This window comes from Neoarius graeffei, chromosome 10 (assembly GCF_027579695.1).
Source record: "Neoarius graeffei isolate fNeoGra1 chromosome 10, fNeoGra1.pri, whole genome shotgun sequence".
In the NCBI taxonomy this organism is placed as follows: domain Eukaryota; kingdom Metazoa; phylum Chordata; class Actinopteri; order Siluriformes; family Ariidae; genus Neoarius; species Neoarius graeffei.
This window is the reverse complement of record NC_083578.1, coordinates 24,697,205-24,715,004: the sequence shown is the minus strand read 5'-3', so window position 1 is coordinate 24,715,004 and position 17,800 is coordinate 24,697,205. Positions and strand designations below refer to the sequence as shown.

Genomic DNA, 17,800 nt, shown 5'->3' with positions numbered 1-17,800 from the left:
CAAATCCGGACCTTCTTGCTGTGAGGCGACAGCGCTAACCACTACACCACCATGCCGCCACTGTAAAAAATGTAACTTGCAAAATTGTTGAGTGAAAAAAGGATTCTAAGTTGAATGAACAAATTTCCCTTCTAATTGTTCAAGTAACTAAAAAAAAATAGTTGAGACGCCTTTCCTTCGCCACAAGTTCATAGGAATTGGAAAATTAAGTTAAGTGAACTTGTATATTCAAGTGCTGATTGACGCCCCTTAACTGATGCCACTGCGCATGCGCACTTCACAAGTTCGAAAGTTTCAACGGTTGGGTGGAGTGAGAAGTCCGTGGAAACTGACACGAGACGTTATATAGGAGTATAGACTAAGCTTTCCTCAACAGAGGCCAGGGAATTCCCTCCTTGTATGTCGGTATTTGTTTCCGTTTGTGTAATAATAGGCAAAGTGAAGTAGAACTTAAGTGTTGAGAGGTTTGTGTTAACTAAAAAATGTAATGCGCACTAAATCATTGTAAAAAAAAAATAGTCAAGCCAACTTAAAAATGTAACGCAACCTGCTGTCAAAGGATTTTGAGTAAACTCAACTTAGAACCATGATGTGCCAACTTGCTCTTCTAAGTTAATTGGCATTATTATTTCAATTTATTTCAACTAAACAATTTGAATGCAAAGGCAAGTCAAGTCAACATAAAATACTCTTCTATGTGAACTTAAAAGGATAATTTGGGGCGTCATGGCTCAGGTACCATACCATAAATCCGGGACCCCGCATTCGATTCTGACCTAAGGTCATTTCGCGATCCCTCCCCTGCTCATCTTCTGTCTCTACACTGTCCTATCCAATAAAGGTGGAAAAAGTATCTTAAAAGAACAATTTAGGATAACTTAATGCTTTTTGTGCCAACTTGCTTTTCCAAGTTAATTGGAGTGATTATTTCAATTTATTTCAACATCACAATTTGAATGCACTGAACTTGCGAAATAAAGTAAGGTCAACATAAAATACTCATCTGTGTCGACTTAAAAGAGCAAGTCAGCACAACTATTTGGCCCGGAGTTGAGTTTACTCAAAATTCTTTGGCAGCAGGTTGCATTACATTTTTAAGTTGGCTTAACTAATTTTTTTTTTTACAGTGTGTCACACTCGCGTCTTCATTTTGCACCAAAACCCAATAGCCTTCATTATGTTTTCTTTTTTTTTTAATCTGAAAAGGGGTCTCTTATGTAATATACTGCTCAGATACAAACTTTTTTTCTGTAACATTTTGTGCTGGAAAATGACCTAACGTGGAATTCTAAAATGTTTTGTACCGATTCAATAATGTAGAAGTCATAAAATAGAAATCTATAACCGAGTTTGTATGAAAAAAAAAGGTTGCCTGAGACTTTTGCACAGAACTGTGTATTGCTGTATATCTTGATGTTTCATTTTTATCACGTGAAGCCAAAAAATTATTAAATATTCACCATTTGACCACATCTTGTCTTAATCGGTCAGGTGGAGCGGGAGAAGGTGACGTTGCTATCAACGCTGCAGGACTCACAAAAGCAGTTGGAGCAGGCCCACGGGGCTCTGTCAGAGGAGCATGAGAAGGTGAGCCGCCTCACTGAGAATCTGAATGCCATGCGCAAGCTTCACGCCAGCAAGGAGCGCCAGTCAGCCCTGGACAACGAGAAAGAACGTGACAGCAATGAGGACAGCGACTACTATGAGGTGGACATCAATGGGCCTGAGATCCTGGAGTGCAAGTACAAGGTGAGACTAGCGTTGAGTCCATTGTATATGTCGTTGGATGGTATTTGTTTTTGTCACACACTTCTGGACAAGCATGTATGGTTATGGGTACAGAATGAGGTTATGCTGTAGATATGAGTGGACACATTCCAATGGTAAAATGAGCAATATTCAAAAAAACATTAGTTTAACTTGGTACATTTGTAAATCCTAGGTTGCTGTTTCCGAGGCGGGTCACCTGAAAGAGGAACTGAAAACTCTGAAGTCTGAATACTCTGCTTGCCGATCGCAGCTTGAGGAGGAGCGTAGCCGATTGGAGAGCCAGGTGGCGTCACTCCGCTCTGAGCTGAGTACCCTGGAGTGCAGCAGCCGTGCAGAGCGTGAGCAGCTGGCACAGATGGAGAAAGAGTTACGCCGGGCCAGTGAAGCAGCCGGTGAGAGCCAGGGAAGTCTAAGCGTGGCACAAGACGAGCTGGCCACATTCAGTGAGGAGCTCGCCAACCTTTACCACCATGTTTGCATGTGCAACAATGAGACGCCCAGCCGTGTCATGCTTGACTTCTACCGTGAGGGCAAAGCCAACGCTGGCACCAATACCAACAATCGGGGCAGCCCTGAGGGTCGTGGCCGTCGTTCACCCATCCTCCTGACGCGTGGACTCTTCCCCACCCCCGAGGCAGAATCTCCATCCCCTGTCTCTTCCCCAGTGGCTGACCCACGCAAAGAGCCAATGAACATCTACAACTTAGTAGCCATCATCCGTGACCAGATCAGACACCTGCAACTGGCCGTAGACCGCAGCACAGAGCTGTCTCGTCAGCGCCTGGCTTCTGCCGAGCTTTGTCCCACTGCTGACCGTGACCACGAGGCCAATGTGGAAGAGATCCTGAAGCTCAAGTCTCTTCTCAGCACCAAAAGAGAGCAGATCGCCACCTTGAGAACTGTCCTTAAAGCCAACAAGCAGGTTAGTATTGTTGCTACTGCTCCTGATTTGAAGAATAACAGTTGAAATTGAGGTTTATTTTATGAACATAATCCTACTATTCAAATATTAGATGCGTTAAATGTGTGAATAATACTTTAGGATTTAGGAATGATAAAATGAGGGGTGTATTAAAAAATGAGGCACACCTGTTTGTCTGGTCAGCAGATTCCACATGGATCACAGCATCTTTATTGCTGACAGCTAAGCCCGCTGTTCTCTGTACTGTATAAAGATAAGAGCATTAGTGTATGTGCAGATCCTTCAGGGCAGTGTGGGTGTATGTGTCTGATTCTTTGAAGCTGCTAGGTGACCTTTGTTGTTCCATCACACAGCATGAAAGGTGATACGCAGAACCATGGCCTCACTTTCGTTTATAAATGCCTCGAGACCTCAAGAATGGCACAGGAATAGTTTTAAGCGTTAACAATAAATCTAATGTTGTAATTTTTACGATTAAAATGATTCATATAGGTAGCGGTCCGAGTGAATGACATTGACATCCGTAACATCACCGCAGGAAGGTTATCGGACTCATCGCCGTTTCCGCTATACTAAAACACAGAGCTGACTGCAACTCCGAGCCTCCATTTTGAGCTAATTTATCGCCATGCCACGCAGATGTGTTGCTGGCGGGTGCAGCAACACGACAGAAGGTGGATTTACGTTGCAGTCATGGCCCAAGAATGTTCAAACTGCAAAGATTTGGACGCGTTTTGCGAGAAGTTCACGGGCACATTGGGTGCCTACGAAGTGGTCTCTCCTCTGCTCTGCACATTTTACTGAGGACTCGTACGAGACCTCTGATCTGTTGAGGAGCGTTGGCTATAAGCCCGTATTGAAAGAGCGTGCAGTACCAACAATTAAATAAAACTACAAGAAAATTAAAGTATTTATTTAATTAATTAATTAATTAATTAATTAATTTTTTTTTAAAAAAAGGAAAGTAAGTTCAGTTGCACTGGTTCTCCCGGAGTGTGAGCCGAGGGTTGTTGGTAAAACCCGGGACGGAACAGGACGTGACATATTATCGCTCGGGCAATGACATCCCTGCAGTTGTTGCTAAAATCGGTGATGTCCCGTCCTGGGTTTTAGTAATTGCCTGAGCCGAGCAGTAATGGCGGAGTACTCAGTAATGGAGAAAATGGAGAAAGAGTGGAGCAGCCGTCTGATTTCTCTGCTGGATATTGCAGCCATCTTGCCCTTACGTGGAAGAAGCGAATGAACAGAGAACTGAACGAACAACTGAAAGTCAGATTGTTTCAAAAACAATTAGCCACAAGATCGAACTTCAAGAAACGAGAACACAGACGGGTAAGAAGCGACTCTCATTTGGATACAAAACAACAAAAACAACACGTTGTTTACCTGCATTTAGATTAATACATGTAACTTGTATTGTGTGTTTAATTTACCGGTATAAGATTAATTTGCTTCAGAATGTGATCGTCTCAGTTCATCTGATTATTTAATTAGCCTTTTACGTTTTATCAGTGAAAACGCATGCATGTACATGTATGTTGCAGAAGTTATAACACCCATCCTGTTTTAATGAGAGTCCACCCACAATCAGTGAAGTCAAATCAGTCTGAGTTGAGCAAGTCGGTAACAGTATTTCTTACTTTCACCATAAATTTTTGTTTATTTGACTTTGGTCTATAGCTGTCAAAGGCCTCAGCCTTAAAACCGGTTCCTGTGACGTGACACACTCGGGGCTGGCTGGCTCAGCGGGGCAGCTCGAATGCCAACTTTGCGGTTGATTTTAACTCTCAAAAATATTTTTTAATTCCCATTTATGCAGCATACAAGAGTCAAGGATGGAGATACTATCCACTCAGAAATGTATTTAAAAATAAAGGTTCTGCGTATCTGCTTTAAAAGTAGTTAGGCAGCTGGGTAGACATTTCAACATCATGTTCCAGGTTTACTGTAGTTAAATTTAAATTCTCATTAACAGCACGATGGTACTGCACAGCACTAATATTGACATCCTTTAAAGTACCCCAGCACTCACAGTATATATATTTTTAAGTCCTCTTTGGAGCAACTGTTTATTTAACAATTCTCTGTGTTCCCATAAAACAGAAATTTAAAAAGAGTTACATAAGAGCTCAGTTTGTGATGTCATCCAATGCTTGAATCATTCTGAATTGTTAGCTCAGCGTTGATTAGCTGATTTATTGCTTTGTAGATAGCCAGTTTGCCTTATCATATCCCCCTGTCCTTGTCCCTCAGACTGCTGAGGTAGCACTGGCCAACCTGAAGAGCAAATATGAGAACGAGAAGGCCATGGTGACTGAGACAATGATGAAGCTTCGCAACGAGCTCAAAGCCCTGAAAGAGGATGCTGCCACCTTCTCTTCCCTTCGAGCCATGTTTGCCACCCGGTAAGCACCGGCTTTCACTTACTGTTTCACCCAAAGTTTTGCACCTTCAATCTGTAGGCCGTGCCGAATCTTTACCAGCTACCTAAACATAATTTTTTAGATATGACAGTGTTTTCCTAAAGTAATCTGCAGTGAGAAGTGAGTTAGAACAAAAAACACAATTTTACTGAAACCAGAAATCCATCATTTAAGGACTGCATGTGACATCGCTTTACATGAGACATATAACACAAAAAATATGTAATTGACCAATGTGGTGCGGCTCATGAGACCAAGTGTTGGCCCACAATCAAGAGTATTAAAGTGCCATTCCACCATTGGATGTATTCTTTGGCATAAAATACAATATATTTTATGACAACATGACTAGACAGAGAAATCTTTTAGCTTCAAAATGATATATCAAACATAATTTTTTGACAACGACAAGTATATTAATTTTGCGACCAAAGTCACCTACCCTTTTAATTTCCGCGCGGTAGTGAAACGTGATGTCATCGGCAGGTTCCCCTTCTTGTGTACCACGTCACGTGTGACGTGGCACAGATTATCAGCAATGGCGGATAGAACGCGATTTCCACTTGTCGATTGCTGTGCCGATATTCACCATCGACCGTCTCCTTTGGGCATCACTTGCTATTTTCCTTCGCTTCTTTTCCGAAGCTGACAATCGCGTTCTATCCGCCATTGCTGATAATCTGTGCCACGTGGTACACAAGAAGGGGAACCTGCCGATGACATCACGTTTCACTACCGCGCGGAAATTAAAAGGGTAGGTGACTTTGGTCGCAAAATGAATATACTTGTCGTTGTCAAAAAATTATGTTTGAGATATCATTTTGAAGCTAAAAGATTTCTCTGTCTAGTCATGTTGTCATAAAATATATTGTATTTTATGCCAAAAAAATACATCCAATGGTGGAATGGCACTTTAACAAGAGGGCCATATGGTAAAAGACACAACTGTGTTTACATGTAAACATGTAAGGCTGGGCTTCTGGAGGCTTAAGATTAGATAGTGGGCTAAAAATTAGAGCCCTGTCACTGATCAGGCCATCAGTTAGAGATTGTGAGTAGCATATACGGTATGTAGGTAAATCTAAGTCATTTGTGTTTTGACTTTTATCACAAACCACTTGGATGCGGAAGTATTAACAGTAGTAAGATTTTGATGGAGACTCTGTGCCATCATGAGCAGAGTTGTCCTTTTTTTTTTTTAAAGATAACCATGTGATGCAGGATTTAGCTATAACCTTCCAATGTGTTGTGTGTGTATATATATATATATATATATATATATATATATGTATGAGTGATTCCACGCTTATGGGTACTGAAATGGGGACATGAACTTATTCACCTAAAACCATTTCTTTTTTTACCATCAGGTCACAAAACATGTAATCTTTAATGAATGATATGTTAAAAGATAACTTTAATTTTCTGAGATGTAATAAAAACATATTTATATGCCAAAGTCAAGCCTATGAGTTCCAAAATGATGTCTGTTACATTACTTCTGTTACGATTGTCCATCTCGCGTCTGTTACAAATTAATTACAGTCTAGCTATATACCATGTTAATCTTATTGAAAGAATGTGTATGTTTATTCTACTACACATGTTTATTAATTATATTTGCTAAAACATCACCTTCCTAAGGGTGGCACGGTGGTGTAGTGGTTAGCGCTGTCGCTTCACAGCAAGAAGGTCCTGGGTTCAAGCCCCGGGGCTGGCGAGGGCCTTTCTGTGTGGAGTTTGCATGTTCTCCCCGTGTCCACGTGGGTTTCCTCTGGGTGCTCCGGTTTCCCCCAAAGACATGCAGGTTAGGTTAACTGGTGACTCTAAATTGAGCGTATGTGTGAATGTGAGTGTGAATGGTTGTCTGTGTCTATGTGTCAGCCCTGTGATGACCTGGCGACTTGTCCAGGGTGTACCCCGCCTTTCGCCCGTAGTCAGCTGGGATAGGCTCCAGCTTGCCTGCGACCCTGTAGAAGGGTAAAGCGGCTAGAGATGATGAGATGAGATGAGATCACCTTCCTATGTTTCAAAAAGTAATTCTACATTGTTAAAATTGAGAATATATATGTCCACAACACTTCTGTTACGTTCTGACTTTGGCATATAAATATGTTTTTATTACATCTCAGAAAATTAAAGTTATCTTTTAACATATCATTCATTAACGATTACATGTTTTGTGACCTGATGGTAAAAAAAAGAAATGGTTTTAGGTGAATTTTTAAAAATAAGTTCATGTCCCCATTTCAGTACCCATAAGCATGGAATCACTCATATATATATATATATATATATATATATATATATATATAGTCCCACCCTTGGTTTTGGTCTGTCTGGCCTCCTTGTAACTCTCTTGAACATCTCTTGAAGTAATTCTATATCTGCACCTGATCAGAGACTGCTTCCAGCTGCCTTGTAACTTTATATCCATGTCCCTGCAGCAGTCCATTAACGTTGATGATCTAATAGGAGTTATCTTAGTGTAGGTGTTCCATGAAAAGAGTGGTGTGGTTGAAAAGGAGTCAGGATGTTTAGTCGTATTATTGCAATCTTACAGAACACGATGCTGTATTAATAGAACTATACTATAATTTGTGGTTGATATCAACCTTTTCCCCCAACCAACGGATGTTTTTCACTGGGAGGGAGATTAAATTTCAGTCGGTTATATTTCAGGAATGGAAAATGTTAAGAATATAGTTTATTACTGTTTTGGGTATTGTTCAGTGTTCCAGTTTGAGTAGATATGATTTATACGCAAATAGGGAAAATGTTTCCTCAAGGCACAGTCATCTATTTTGAGCACTGTTGTTATGCCAACCAACCAACACACAAAGATAGTCTGCAGAATCTGATATTGCTTTGTACCACAGGGCCAGGGTAGCTGCTGTTGCGAACCATTATCAGCCTGATAGGAAGTGTGGGGGAGAGAGAGAGAATGAGAATATGAAAAAGGTTTTTTTTTTTTTTTGGTGGATTGCAGTGTCTGATCAGATCACATTAGAAAGGAGGCGTCTATGCTGTCGTTAGAACTAGATGCAGACAAAGATTTAGACCCTGAAACCAAAACAGGCTTTACAGAGATCACAGAATTAATACATGTAACGCAGATACACACCTAAGAACATGCTTGCTGTATCAAAGCCGTGCCTCATCCATTTTCATCCCCCCAGTCCGTGTAATATTTTGTCGCTGTCAGTTCAAAACCTGCTATGTGACAATTTAGGTCAATTCTCAAGCATGATTTTTTTTTTTTTGCAATTTACGCTAATATAATGCTGCAATTAGCTATTTTGATGGATATTTAACTGACCAAGCTAATAATAGAACAACTTTTACTGGCTTCTCAGCTTGTTATTTCAGAGTTGTATTCAGTTTTTTACGTCTCCTGTAAAAAAGGAAAAACGTCACATAGCAGGTTTTGACCTGACAGCGACGATTTACAGGATAGGTTTCTCACAACCCCATCTGAGGTTTCGGTTAAAACACTGAACAGTAACGCCTCTGATTGGCTGGCTTTTGTGCATTTAATATTTGTGCTGGCCCAAAAGCGAGATGGCTTGTCTTGCTATGATTTTTAAGCAGAGCCCTGTTTCCCCATCATGTCTCTGTTTGGTAATATGTAATGTTCTAGAAATGGCTCGAGATACATTTAGCGATGCTTCATTCAGAGATGATAAGAGATCAGCGTGTGAGTTTCTGTTACTGTGGGGAGAAATAAATGGACAGTGAAGATTTTAAAGGTTTAGTATTTAAGAATGCGCATATTTGTGGATAGAGAGGAAAACAAAGGGAGAGGTGGGGGAAGAGAGAGAGAGTAAGTAAAAAAGCTTTCACAAAAAATACAACCCCTAGTGTAATTTGCATGATGTGCAGACATACTCTTTTGGCAATAAAACTCACATTAGTGTGTCCTTGTCGGTTTTTTTCCCCTTCTGACTTTCCTGTCTTTCTTTTTTCCATGTCACTATTAATCCACCTCAGTAGCGTGCCATTTCCCATGTTGCCTGAACAGCTGGGGGCTGTTTTATTTGTGTGCGCATTTAAATGTCCTCTAAACGTGCAGCTTCTTTCTGGCTGGCTTATATGCAGTGACCATGCCTCACAATAGGACTCCACCCACCCCCATGGTCCTCCAGAGCTCCACTTTATCGTCTTCTCCCACACATAGTTGTTTTTGTGCCCCCGTCCCCTTTTTCCCGGGAAAAAAGGTCTGCCCACCCCCATTTGAGCTTGTGCATCTTTTGAGCGAGCATTCTCAAGGGAAGACTGTGGCTAATGGAGCCTCACTGATCTTCATTGTCAGTCTGCATGTACGTCTGGGTCAGACTGAGAGCACACACCCCCTCGTGCGTACATGCATACAGACTCTGTTTCACTCACAAACAAGAGGCTGTACGCTTACGTCGTCTACACCAAAGCTGCAGTCCCGGGATCAAAGTTCATTCCCGTGGGAAATGATGGTGAAGCAGTCAGTCAATAAAGACCTGTGCAACCAATAGCACATCATCTTCGACAGAAACACTTGGTCATTGGGAGCAAGCCTGGAGCAGAATTATTCATTTATGGCTCATTCAATCTTCCAGATGTTACTGAGTATATCTACAATGTATAAAATATCCAAAGCCCAAAATGTCTCAGTTTATAAATTTGAACATCAGAAGCCTCAAACAGTCTTGAATCTGAATATATGTACACTAGAACTACAGATCTACGTCGTTTATATTGTACATTTTTACCTTTTATTAAAGGTCCCATGGCATGAAATTTTCACTTTCTGAGGTTTTTTAACGTTAAAATGAGTTCCTCTGACCTTCTTAAGTCACCCCAGTGGCTAGAAATTTCATAATGTGTAAACCAAACTATGCCCAACATTTGAGAATGGCGCGTCAAAACGGCGCGTTGATAAACTCTTCCCTTTACTACGTCAGCAAGGGAGATGATCCCCACGCCCCCCCTCTGGATTCCCACCCACTGTATGGATTGCCCGCCCAGTTGTAGTGAGGAGACCATAGAGGACACAGCAACATGGCATCACCTAAGCAAGCGAAACATGGAAATTGCGCTGTACTTGGATGTGACAACACAGAAAGGAGTCTGTTTTTACTGCCGACGGGAGAGCCCCTGAAGACGCAGTGGCTTAATTTTATTTACTCCAATAATACGCCGTCGAGTCTACCTAAGACGGTGTATGTTTGTCGGAAGCATTTTCCTGAGGAATGTTTCCACAACTTGGGACAGTACAGGGCAGGTTTTGCACATCAACTGTCACTGAAGCCTGGGTCCGTACCAAGCATCCTTGCCGCATCAGCAACAAACACCAAACAGGTAAGGTATAACTGTTAAGTCGTTTTGCCGTGTTTTAAAATCAGTGCCACGTTAGCCTTGCAATGGCTACATTAGCTGTGCAGCTAACCGCTTCCTGCAGTTAGCCAGGTACTCTGTACTACAAAACCAAAAAGCATGCAGCATGCTCTGTTATAATAGCCAATCAAAACAGTTTTTACAAAGACACCCACATTCTTTTTTTTAAGTCACTCGTTCATTTTATTTGTTTGTTTGTTCAGTAAAAACCCAAACATTTGTTGAATTTATTTTATTTCCTCGCGTCGCACCTTAATGACATCAGCGCGCGGTATTTTTCCCTTCGCGGTTTGTTCCTTCTCTCTCGCCATAGTAAGACACCCACATCCGCTTGTTCTGACCCACTGGAGGTAGCGTCACAGTGCTGTTAGCCAATCAGAGGTAACACGTTTACATGTCATGAATATTAATGATAAGACCCGCCCCCACCCTCTACCCTTCCCCGCCTCCTGCTTCTCATTAGCAAAACGACGCACTGGGAAAAGGGCTGAAATGGGGCTTTCTCCCAGGAGGCTATATCTACGTGCCGAGGGTTCATTTCGAGAAAGGCTGCGGATATAACATCCGGAAACCTCCACGAGCCTGTTTAAAGCATCAACAAACCACCATGCCATGGGACCTTTAAGGTCAAAAGTAAAATCAAATGTATAGCCGGAGCATATATTTAGGCATTAAATATAAGGTAAAAGTTTAAAGTTCACTTCAAACACTAATAAGACAATGCCAATAACAGAGCCTCATAAGCATGAAAACATTATTATACAACATTATTATTGTACAAGTATCCAACATTTAAATAATATTGGCTGGCTTTGAGTGGTCTATCAGATATATTCCATTCAGCTAGCATGATACTGAACTCGTCTTCGACTCGTTCAATATCATGCTAGCTGAATGGAATATATCTGATCAGCCATGAAAAAAAGCCAGCCAATATTATTATTATTATTATAATACATACACACACTCTTCATATCAGCATTCTCAAAGGCCAACTGTGACTTGATGCTGTTAGTGCAGCAGTCCAGTTCCCTTCTAGCCAGCGTAGCATTCAGCAGTAGCGTTAGTGAAGGCCAATGCGAGCTTACCCGCGACTCAGTGCTGTTAGCGCGACAGTCCAGTTCCCTTCTAGCCGGCGTAGCATTCAGCAGTAGCGTTAGTGAAGGCTTACGCGCGACTCAGTGCTGTTAGCGCGACAGTCCGGTTCCCTTCTAGCCGGCGTAGCATTCAGCAGTAGCGTTAGTGAAGGCTTACGCGCGACTCAGTGCTGTTAGCGCGACAGTCCAGTTCCCTTCTAGCCGGCATAGCATTCAGCAGTAGCGTTAGCGAAGGCCAACGCGAGCTTACCTGCGACTTGGTGCTGTTAGCACGGCAGTCCAGTTACCTTCTAGCCGGCGTAGTGTCGTGCTTGACAAAGGTGTCCCAAATCCCGAGCCCATGTGGTTCTATCAGCTATAGATGGATGACGGTTCTTGATGCAGTGCTGTCTGAGGGATCGGAGATCACGGGTGTTCAGCTCTCGGCTAGCACCCTTGCCCTTTACACCGAAATTCCTCCAGACTCCTTAAATCGTTTGATATGCACTGTAGCATGTGAAATATTCAAATCCCTTCATATATTTCTTTGATGAACACTGTTTTTAAACATTTTCAATAATTTTCTCACGCATTTGTTGACAAACTGGAGATTCTCGGTACATCTTTGCTCCTCAAAGACTAGGCCTTTGCTGGATACTGATTTTGTGCCAAATCATGATTACACTCACCTGTTGACATAAAAATCTATTTCTAATCACATCATTATTTGTTTTATCTCATTACTATCCCTAAAGTGCCCCGTCCCAACTGTTGCAGGCCTGAAAATTTCAGGCCTGCATGAAAATCCCTCACCTTTCGGCGAAGTTCGCCGTTTTGAAACCAAAATGGGTGACCTAAGTGAATCGTGTAGATCCAATGAGAAAAAAAAATTGGGGGGTTTGATATTGACCCAAAGGACAAGGAGGTCGCTTCGCACCCATAGACAGTTTGTGACGGTTTGCGCCTCCTCCTCCTGCTTTGATATTGACGCCATAGCGATGAGTACATCTCGCTGCGAAGGGCAAGCGGCATCATTTCGCGCCTCTTCTCCTGCTGGCCAGAGCGTGCACACATCAGTCAGAGTGCAGACCAGACCGCTGGAAGCTGGATTGAGTCATCGGACTGAATTTCCTACTTTTTGCTAACTTTCCTGATTTGCCATCAAAACAAACAAAACTTCCGGCTTGATTATGTCAGCATTCGAAAGAGGGTGCGCGCGTCTTTTGACAATCCCTGTGTCCAAAATTGCCCGCTACTCACTATATAGGGCACTGTATAGTGGAGACGCCATTTTGTAAAGCTGTCCGTGCTGAAATAAATCAAATTAAAAGTCTCAAATTTGATTTAATAAAAGACAGCAGCAAAGAAGAAAGTATTCAGCCTTGATTTAAAAAGAGCTGAAAGCTGCAGGTACTTCCATATCTCGGCAGGCTGAGTGGTATGCTGGGGCACCTCTTGCCAGCAGACCAGGATATCCAGAGGGAACTTGTGCAGTTCAGTGTTGACCTGACCATCCCCAGCTTCAAGGAGGGAGAGAGCATCGTGGAGTGGTGGGGTCATGTCTTCAACAAACCAGACAAGTACCCCTCCCTGGGTGCACTGGTTAAGTGTTGCCTCTCCATCTTTCATGGACCTAGAGTCGAGTCCTCATTTAGTCTGATGAATGATGTAATTGATCAAAGGAGTGGCAACATGAACGTGGAAACATTTAGTGCAATACAGACGGTCAAGTACACGCTGATGTCCAGGGGGAAGACAGCTATGCAGCTCTTTAGAAGGGAGGACGTGAAGTTTGGGGAAGTGGACAGAACATTGTGCAAGAACATTAACTCTGCAGCAGCCACATACAAACACCAGCAGAGGGTGAACAAGGAGGAAAAGCAGCAGCAGCAGAGCAAGTATGGCTCTCAAGCAACTTGCAGTGCTCAGCAAGCCAAGAAACAGACTGCTGAAGGAGAGAAGCGGGCAAGGCTGAAACATGTGGCAACTCGGCGAAAGCGGGCCATGGAGACACTGGTGGTCCAAGCAAATAAAAGGAAAAAATGATCACTATTCCTTGTGTGTTCTCCACTTTCTTTGTTCTATTATTCGCATTTTTTTCCAGGGCATAATTTCACTATAACTACATGTATTTGTACTGTATGTCCTTGTGCAAATGTCAATACAATATACTTAGTAAGGAGGCTATAATATTTATTCTGAGGGAGGACCCCCCCCAAACAAAATAAAACAACACCAGAGGCCACGTCACCATTTCGCGCACCCTTCTCACCTTTTTCACCCCGACCCGTTTTCATGCCTGTGAAATGCAGGAATGGGTGTGTATTAACAAATTAAATGAAGTTGATCAAACACAATGTGAAAAGTCTTGGGTTCATACTGTCTGAAATTAAATACAAGTCAAAGTAAATTTAGAAATCACTGCGTTTTTAATTCACATTTTTCATACCATCCCAACTTTTTCTGATTTGGGGTTGTACATGAAGATGCTCACCTTGACCTTTTGCAACGTACATAAGTACATGTTTTGTCATGCACAGTTCAGAGTGCGGGAGTAGCTGCTGAAACCGATTATTAAAGCTTGGTATATCATTGTAGGAATTTGGACACATCATGTTACCTGAAGCCAGAGATGGGGAGAAGTGAAGGAAAGTAAATTGGTAGACACGTGATAAAAATGGTGCAGTGCTAGCTGGGTATTTAGTAATTTTATTTAACAGTGGCGAACCGTTACTATTAGAGCTGGGACTTCAGCGCAGCCAAAACTTAGTCAGACACACCAAAACAGCAACAGGGCAAAGGATTTTGCAAGGGATTAGCAGCAGGCTGCCAGGTTTCTCCGTTGCGTGCCGTCGTCGATGTTGATTTTAAAAGTAACAAAGTAAATTACACAGGGAAATGAATACTTAAGTCTGAGTGAAAAATACTGTAGTGAGCGTGTGTGGAAGAAGAGTCTGGAGACAGAAATCGTAGTTTCTCAGTCGTTAGCCTGTGCTACTTGCTCTCGACTGGCTTGACTGCTTTATTAGCGTTCGCTAGCACTACTTAGGAACGCTACACTGGCTGGAAGGTGACTTCACTGCAGTGCTGATAGTGCTGATTCGTGGTTAAGCTAGCGTTGACCTTCAAGAAGGCCTAGGGTGATAAATTTTTGGTCCCTCCCACTATAAATCAAAATCTGATTGGTTAATTCATCTGTCACTTCGTACATAAACATACACTGCCGTGGCCTTCTGTCCCAGCAATGAAGTCCTAACCAATGAGTGAGCAGCTCGAAACTCTTCTCAGCCTAGACACAACAAACAAACAAAAAAATCTCATTGGATAACTCGATTTGAATGTTTTCAGGACATTAACCCTTTCATTTCTGAAGCAAATTTGATAGAAAATGAGGCCGAACTAAAATTGGAAGAGAATAATTATAATGAAATTATGAAAGAAACTAAATATAACATTTGAAATGATGATATGTTTGGGCCTTCTCTGAAGGTCTAGAAGGCCCTGACGGTTCCCCTCTGTTATTTAATATTAGTATTTTTGAATGCGGGGCGGCACGGTGGTGTAGTGGTTAGCGCTGTAGCCTCACAGCAAGAAGGTCCTGGGTTCGAGCCCCGGGGCCGGCGAGGGCCTTTCTGTGTGGAGTTTGCATGTTCTCCCCGTGTCCGCGTGGGTTTCCTCCGGGTGCTCCGGTTTCCCCCACAGTCCAAAGACATGCAGGTTAGGTTAACTGGTGACTCTAAATTGAGCGTAGGTGTGAATGTGAGTGTGAATGGTTGTCTGTGTCTATGTGTCAGCCCTGTGATGACCTGGCGACTTGTCCAGGGTGTACCCCGCCTTTCGCCCGTAGTCAGCTGGGATAGGCTCCAGCTTGCCTGCGACCCTGTAGAAGGATAAAGCGGCTAGAGATAATGAGATGAGATGAGATTTTTGAATGCAGTATTCCAGTAGAGGAAGAAGATGGAAGAGAATAATAAAGTCTGAGAGAGTGTGCTAAAGAAAGAGCCACATGCAGACTGCTTCAATTTTCACATGTCTGGCTACCACATACAGGGTGCAGTGAGTGTGTGTGTGAGAGAGAGAGAGAGAGAGAGAGTGAGTGTAGGCTGGTGCATACAGAGGAACAAAAACTAAGCATACAAAAATGAATTCCAAAAGGGAATTTGTATTCACTCAAGAGCTTCCCTGTTAATTTTCATCACCATCTCTGCTTCTCTTTGGCATTCTCTCTCTCTCTCTCTGTCTGTTTGAATGGAGAGTGTTGTATCACCCAATAGTTTCTCTCTTTATACATCATTGACCTTTTAGATTCTCCAGTAAAAATGGCCACTGCATATTTTAATATCACATGGTGTAGTACCGAGGTGAATATACATCACTAGGTGATCCATATTTTGTAGTGGATTTGCATACGTCTTATGTGTTGGTATGTTGTCCACCCCCTACAGCACTAGACACATTGTTCACAGAACCAGAATCAAAAATGAACTGTGGGAGTTTTGAGCATCTGAACAATAAGAGGAGTGTTTGCACTTCAAGAGCGCCATCTACTGTTGCACAAGTCATAATCGTGTCAGAAACACGCCCCACAAAGATAAGTGGTGAAACGTGTTTGTGATAGCGCGTATACCGTGGGGTCCAAAAGTGTGAGAGCACAAATGAAAATTAGCTTCTGTTTGGCATTCTTTTTTTAAAATGTAATAGAATCTTTTAAATATTTACGTGAATTTCAGAGTTTCTTAGGATTTGGTATGTCCCCTTTTTTGCTTTAATGACCGTGTACGCTTGAGTCATGTCAGATCAAATCCATCAGAGTGTCTTCTGAGCATGTGCTTCCATAGAAGAGATGAGACTCATGGAAAATCTGGCCTTTCGTACAAAGCAGGTAACATGGTCAATATCACAAATAGATTTATAGAGTGAAACTATAGTAAAAGGAATTTTCACTTTTTTTGTGGCTCGATAAACAAAGTCTAAAGATGCCGTCACATGTTTGACCGAAGATGTAAAGAATTAACATTATTGTCCTATTGTTTTTAGATATTTGAAGCTTTTTACCAATTTAAGCTGCTTTATACTGGGTATGTATAGGAGCCATACCTGGTTCCATTTGTTTAATCAATTGGCCTGAGCCTTCAAATAATTATTCTTGCGAGTTAGACACTTCATCCACTGACCATTTGATGCATATCGTACACTTTGCTGGCCATGACAAAATGTTGACAGTTACAGTCTCATTGGTTATTCATAACTCCAGATGTGCACATCTCAATGTACTGTTTATCAGTCCAAAGCAGAAACGAACAGCTGAACACCAACACAGTATTTATTTGCTGGTCATTACTGTGCCTTGGTGGTTCCAAGTTGTGATATCACCATTTCATTATTATCTCCCCTGCATTTCACATAAATACAGTCAAGTCAAGTCAACTTTATTGTCAAATGTGCTATACATGCTCGACATACAGCACAGATGAAATATCAGTCCTCTCTGACCCACGGTGCAAACAGGCAATGCAATAAATAAAAATAGAATAATTGAAAAAAGCAAACAACAAAATAAACAGTATAAACACTCTAGATAGGAACTAGACATAGACTAAACACTCAGACAATATAAACAGTGTAAACACTTGATGAGAACTACACACAGACTACGTTTACATGCACATCCAAATCGAGCTGCTGTCGGTAATCGAGCTGAAGGTCCCAGCAGGGGTGCCAGAGAAATCCAATCCTACATGCACACAATGAAATCGGGCTATTGTGTGAGGTGCATTGTGCACCTGAGCCACAGGTGGCGCTACACGCCCCATCGTGTTGGTACACTTCCGGTTGTCGTCATGAAGAAGAGCTATTCAAGAGTGTAAACAAAGTTATCAGTTCCGTGTTCTCCATTGCACGTTTTTCTCCCGTCCATGAATTTTAATATATTCAACTCCTTAAGCTGAATGAGCATGAACTCTGTCTCCTCATTGCTCCAGAAGTGCACGTTTCTGCTTGCCTGTGGCAGTGGGGGCGTGGTCAAGCGCCGGTCTGTGACAGGAGGGCGGAGCCAGGGAAGGTGAGTGGCAGAACGATGGTACACCTGACGGTAATTAACCTGTGTGTGTGTCTTCCCAGTAACCGCACCCTATTTAAGGAGGCAGAGGGGACAGCTCATCCCGGGACTAGAACACAGCGTGCGCGCGCGCTTCTCTCAAGAATAAAAGTAGGCTGTTAAACTGAAAAGTCTGACAATA

General features: G+C 42.3%; 1 protein-coding gene across 2 annotated transcripts in view; it reads left to right on the top strand.

The window, feature by feature from the left end:
• Positions 1 to 17,800, top strand: part of zgc:171572 (protein bicaudal D homolog 2) — a 128,457-nt gene that overhangs the window by 101,367 nt on the left and 9,290 nt on the right. For both annotated transcript variants that reach the window (XM_060931601.1, XM_060931602.1), the window contains exons 6-8: positions 1,492 to 1,749; positions 1,943 to 2,692; positions 4,946 to 5,097. In XM_060931601.1, the coding sequence (XP_060787584.1) occupies positions 1,492 to 1,749; positions 1,943 to 2,692; positions 4,946 to 5,097 (1,160 nt within the window). The remainder of the gene's footprint in view (positions 1 to 1,491; positions 1,750 to 1,942; positions 2,693 to 4,945; positions 5,098 to 17,800) is intronic.